The sequence below is a fragment of the Dermacentor albipictus genome, chromosome 1 (assembly GCF_038994185.2).
Source record: "Dermacentor albipictus isolate Rhodes 1998 colony chromosome 1, USDA_Dalb.pri_finalv2, whole genome shotgun sequence".
Lineage (NCBI taxonomy): Eukaryota > Metazoa > Arthropoda > Arachnida > Ixodida > Ixodidae > Dermacentor > Dermacentor albipictus.
The window spans coordinates 423,126,160-423,132,159 of record NC_091821.1 but is presented as its reverse complement, the minus strand read 5'-3'; the positions used below and the strand labels follow the sequence as shown (position 1 = coordinate 423,132,159).

General features: G+C 47.6%; 1 protein-coding gene across 3 annotated transcripts in view; it reads left to right on the top strand.

The window, feature by feature from the left end:
- Nucleotides 1–767: 767 nt before the first annotated feature.
- Nucleotides 768–6,000, top strand: part of LOC135896956 (DNA (cytosine-5)-methyltransferase PliMCI-like) — a 186,984-nt gene continuing 181,751 nt past the window's right edge. For 2 of the 3 annotated variants that reach the window (XM_065425527.2, XM_065425510.2), the window contains exons 1-2: nucleotides 768–941; nucleotides 1,418–1,513. In XM_065425527.2, coding sequence (XP_065281599.2) covers nucleotides 1,419–1,513 — 95 coding nt within the window. In that variant the 5' untranslated portion in view covers nucleotides 768–941; nucleotide 1,418. The remainder of the gene's footprint in view (nucleotides 942–1,417; nucleotides 1,514–6,000) is intronic. The other variant, XM_065425518.2, reaches the window with a different exon arrangement.

Here is a 6,000-nt window from a genome sequence, read left to right as displayed (position 1 = left end):
AATGTGCGCGCGGATGAGGTAGCCGCCGCTAGTGCTTCTAATGCGCCTATCCTCCTATTGTCAGAGTTTGCAGAAATGAAGTAGTAAGCTACTAGCCATAATGAAATTTTAACTGAAAAGGTCTAGGCAAGTCAAAATAAACCTCAAATGATGTGGGTGAAAAAGCTCTAGTAATGACACCTTAGATGTGTGTGTGGGGGGGATAGGCTTCGGCAACGCCGGGGGGGGGCAGCGCCCCCCCCCCCCCTTTCAGTAAACTCTGGTAGGGGCTCGGGCCCCGGAACCCCCCCGTAGTCGGCGCCTGTGCGCCTGCGCGCCTGCGTGAGACTAGCTAGACGCTGTGGTGTTTCCCGCAGACTCAAGAGTTCCAAACCGTAGGTTTGTACCCATTGGCGCCTCGAAAGGCACTCGGGGACCCCAGCAGGACTCCCAAGAGGGAGCCCAAGGGAGTCCTGGTGTGGTGAGAGAGGAGGGAGTGAGGAGAGATTGGAGAGATGAGCAGTGGAGAGTAGGAGAGGTCAGAAACTCGAGGAGTTGGTGAAATCCATGGTGAAATCTGTACTGAAACGGAAGTAATAGTAGCGCCATATGGTAGCTCGGACTACTTTGGCGGGTGAGCATAAATATCGGAGTCAACTTACTGACGCCCAGCGAGCCTATATATGATCAGCAGGACGTGCATTGGCATCTGCGTACGGGCTAGCGACAAGATTTGAAACGCGCGCCTTTGAGTCGCCTTTTGTCGTCACGAATCACGTTTTCTGTCGTGCCGTACAGCCAGCCTAAGCAGACAACCCAAACATTGGCCAGCCCAGCCAGCCAGCCGGCGAAGCAGCGGCGCGGCAGACGCAGCATCGAACAATCAGTAGCCGTCTGTTCCATGGCACTGTCTGGGCAGCTGTAATCGGGATAGTGTCATTGCATCTCACTTTACGTAAGCTGTGAGTTTAGAATCGTTGACTTGTTCGTTGCAATTGAATTGAAAAGCCTGTTCAACGGTATTTGAGCAGACATTTGTATTCGAGGCAGCGCAAACTATTTATAGGGTTCCGCCGGCGTCGAGGTGGCCGCTTCGCGTCCGTTCTGTTGCTCATTGTTCATAGTTTCCTAACATAGACGTAAAGTTTTGTCGTGACTTCGAACAGTTGAGCTTCGGTTCTAGGCCAAGAAGTTATAAAGTTTGCTGCGCGCTCCCGCTCTGGCCCAGTTCGGTGAAGATTGAGGTGCTGAGCATTTTGTAAAAGCAAACTGTCTCGCTGGCAGGACACCAGTTGTTGCTGTCTTTGCTCGGTACATTCACTCTGAGCCTTCATTCTCCATAAAAGACAGGCCCCCCTGCTGTCTCGCATTTTCATGCAATAAGCAACACGTTAACAGCAGATTTGTAATACCAATTCCTTTCTAATTTGTTTTGTAGCATGGATAAGACACCCTATGTTCCCTTGGAAAGAATCAAAGTTGATTCACAGCCGGTGTTCGAGCATGGACTTCAGCGAATTCCCATCGCCAAAAGGTACTGTTGTAACTTACTTGCATGTAGCCTGAAGTCAAGTATTCAGTCATATGTGGTGTACGCAAGAGAATGATTTACACGTCGCGCTGTCATGCAGTAGATTAATGCACGAACAGAACTACCTGATTCGCTGTAAAAACGCATTTCTTGCCTATGCTTTCAATATGCTTTGCGTGCATTGATGGTGTTCGCAACAGAAATGAATTATTAGTCTTCATGTACCTACATTGAGGAATTGTAGCCTCTGCACTTCATTACAGGAGCTTCTTGTACTTAAATATACTGTGATTTAACACCTGTGGTAAACAATCAATGTGACGTGTGCGGTGAGAACTGGGCTCCACAGCCTTGCTTTAAGGGGCATTATTGATGGTCTGATGTATTCAAAGTCATTAGTGTGCTGATTTTATGCAAGCAAATCATTTGGTGGATCACACACATTATGGCAAAATGGCTCACTTGTTAGTACCTGTTTGAATAGGTTCAGCATCTAGATGAGACTTTTTACTGGCTCCATTTCTGATTTGCGGTGGTAGCCTAATGATCACGATGCTTCAGCAAGTTGTGGACTTTAATGAACTTGAGGCTCACATAGTGAAATGTTCTACCTAGCACAGAAAACAAATGAAAATAGTGATATAGACAACATACAGATACCCTATGATGTTCATCTCAGTTTTCTCCATTAGTTTTCTGTGTTAGGTAGAATATATTGCCTAAGGCAATGGCTCCAACTAGTCCTACTTTCCTTCTTAGCCACATTTACCCCGCTTTATATTGAACCTTATAGGTAACTAAAACTACATTTTGCTGCCTATTGACAAAGACAGAGAGTAAGTACACATACACACAAGGCCAGCACTGGTCCTGGGTGTAAGAACTTCCACTGTTTTTGGTTTTTCGTGCTATTTAACTTTTAGTACATGGCACCAACTTGCCCAAGTAGAAGTACTGCTCGGTCAGATTGTGCTCTCCCTCAGGCAACAGCTAAACACCAGATATTTAAGCATTAAAGAATGTGTTATAGGCACCTAAGACAGGCACTTAATGCCTCATTTCTACATAATATATGTGGCCCATTTTCATGCCATCACAGTAGCATGCACTTGTGAGGTCAGAAAAGTAGGGACCATGTTGTGCAAGTCCTCTCAGTGCTTCACCGTGCTCAGCTATGCACTCTGAGAGGCTGCTTTTTTGTTGGCATATTGCTCACGACCTGCTTAATACATATTTTCTGATGCAATGAGGGGATAATGTATGTTTAATAGCCAGACTTTCCTGCTTACAATAGAACATTAGGTAAAGCCATAGGTTGGCAATATAAATGAAGCTCACTCAGGCTCGCTCGCCAACTATATTTCTTGCTTAGGACTCACTCGGGCTCAAACTCACCAAATTTCTACTCAGCTGGGCTCATTCAGATTCACCAAACTTCTACTCTGCCAGGCTTACTCATACTCATTTGTTGGTGTGAGTAAGTCGACTCATAAGTTAGTTTGCTGGAAAGGCAAAAAATTCAGAGCCATTCCACTTCTGTGAAGGTGGATAACCAGCAAAGCTGTATATATGGTGATAAATATGTGGATAATAAATGTGTTGATTGAAAATAAGATACATACCACAATGACTTTCATTTTTTCATGATTTTTGTTGTTTTATGAAATTGCACACTCAATGCTTTTTTGATTTTTAACCTTCTTTTGTTTGCTTTCTTGGTTTTATTATTTGGTCACGAAAGTGACTGTCGTTCATGACGACTATGATATATGGCCAGGGGCTCTGTGGCGACACTTTAAAGGTTCTTGGCCAATCTGAGGTCTATACATGACCGATGACACGTCATGGACACAGTGATGTTTGTGTAACATTGAATGCAACCTTTCCTACAGAAATACCATGAAGTGCTTTCTGTCTGGCCGAGACACATCTATGTTGAAATCGCCCACAATTACAATGGGAGTGGAGTTGGTAAGGGTGATCCAACCAAAGGTGCGCACTCGTGGCATTTGTGGCATGATCTTCGTCCGTATTACGTGCCACCCGCCGTTGCCACGCACGTTCCTGCTTCTGTTCACGACGGTGTTCTTTATAGGCACGCTGTTCTTCCGCAGCCCTCATTGCATCGGCCTACTCATTGCACGGGTGAAAGGGAACTGAGATAAGGTTATGTGGTTTGAATATGTAGCCCGTGATGTCATACCGCAATTCTTACCAATCAAATCAAATGTTTGTTTCTACCATGTACATTACAAATGGAGGACAGTGGGAAAAAAAGCTCTCAGTAGGCGGCTTGACGAGCCTGCACTGTCAGTTCCGGTTTTACTTTTTTTTTATCACAATATGTTTGGCACTTCTTGTGAATAAACACAGCTAGGGCATACCTGGCAATGCGCTTTTGCTGTATGCTTTAGCTCTTTTAGCTCTGGCGTGGCCGCCATTATTTTTGCCCACGCTTACAAACCGCCAGAACCTAGCGTATTACAGTTCTGCTGCAATAAGTTGTGCACAGCTTCGTGAAGTGAGAAAAGACACAGTGGAGACTGCTCAAACTAGGTGCCGGCATGGTAGTGCAACACGTACATACTAGTGCCTGTGTGAGAGACAGTGAAGCCCGAAAACAGACATGAACACACCTCTTGTCGCGGTGTCACCCTTTTGAGCAAGACGGCGAATGCTAACATGCATACAGAGAGAGCAAGCGTCACTGTCACGATGCTGCATCACTTGGTAGATTGTGTGTTGTACGCACAGACAACACAAACATGAAGAACAACAAGAAATGTTCAAGACACGCTTGCACATTAGAGTGCCAATAACGGAAAGAATGCTACTACTTTATTTTTGCACCCAGAGGCACAAAGACCATGACCTTGGCAACGAGCAACGGCTGGGAAAAATGCACACTGCAAGCAGCAGCACAAAGAAAAATGAGAGGGTAAAAAATGGGAAAAAAAGAAAACTGCCTCTGCACGCACCGCGGCGATCGTGGCGAGCGAGGTGGTGGGGAGGGAGGGGAGCACCGAGACCCGCTGCTCACCTTCAACGAAATGAGAGGGTAAAAAATGGGAAAAAAAGAAAACTGCCTCTGCACGCACCGCGGCGATCGTGGCGAGCGAGGTGGCGGGGAGGGAGGGGAGCACCGAGACCCGCTGCTCACCTTCAACGAAATCACAACACACTATCAGCTGTCGAGGAGGACCTTCCCACTCCCCCACGCTAAACTCACTAGACCACAGTCATCGATATTCAGAATGCTTCAGACAGGGTCGTTCCGCTCGAGAGGCAGACTGAGCCGTTATTCACCAGAAGTAGAGCCGCAATGTCCGGATTGTGGCGAATCTTGCTGCTCGCTAGCGCACATGCTTTGGCAATGCTCCGCGTTAAGCGGCACCGTGTTCACTAAAGAAGAAGACTGGGTGGGCGCCCTGCAAAGCGACGACCACCAGACCCAGCTCCGGGCCGTCCAGAGGGCTCACGAAAGGGCGGAGGCTCACGGGCTTCCCGTCCCAACGTGGGTGCGGCCCGCGACCCCTGCCGCCCACTAAACCAAGAGTGGGTGGGGAGGGGTTCCTCAGGACACATTAAAGTTATTTCCTCCTCCTCCTCCTGCCTCTGCATCGACCCCTAGTCATGATGACATCAGCACTGTCTTTGCTCTTACACGTCAGACATTTGCGGCAGTCTGCGCACACTGAGCTACCATTCTAGAACCAGCTGTGTTGTGCTGGCCGTTTACAGGCTAGGTGGCTCCAAGTTACTGGCAAATTTATTGCGCAGCTCAAGTGTTTGTTATGCACTGTGATGAGCCTTTTGACACTCATGCGTGGGCAAGAGAGGTTCCCTGGATCAAGTGCACCTCATGTTCGCCATCTTAGCAACTCGGTGATCGCAGAACCAGAGAAAATTTATCAGTGACTCACGTGACCCTGTGGAGGGGCCTGCAGAACCTCCGGGTTCTGCCGAAACCACTTTGAGAACCCCATGATCTAGCCTGTGACGCCGACCCAGTCGCCAAAGTCACCTACCTGCTTGGGCCACTAGGTATGTGCTCTTGGCCAGGATGCCATCATGGTTGTTCCATTGTCGTCATTCCAGCTTCGTGATATCTCACTCCTGTCATGTTGTTGTCATCATGCTTTCTACCTTGACCCACTGGCCCAAGTTTTCTAATAGCTTACGCCACTAGGTGTGGGGTTGTGGTTGTGATGCTGTTGGGTTCATTGCATCGCTGTTATGTCAGCTTCGTGCTTTGTCTTGTGATGCTTATCATGACGTCGTCATGCCATCATCGTCACACAGTTTTGCATTGGTTGTCACACCACCATAGTGATGCCGTTGTGGTTGTTCAATTGTCGTGATTCCAGCTTCCTGATCTGACTCTCCTCATACTGTCACCATTGCACCTTCTACTCCAACCCAGAAGTCCAAGTTGTCTCACAGCTTGGGCCACTATATACGAGATTGAAGTCATGATGCCATCGGGGTCA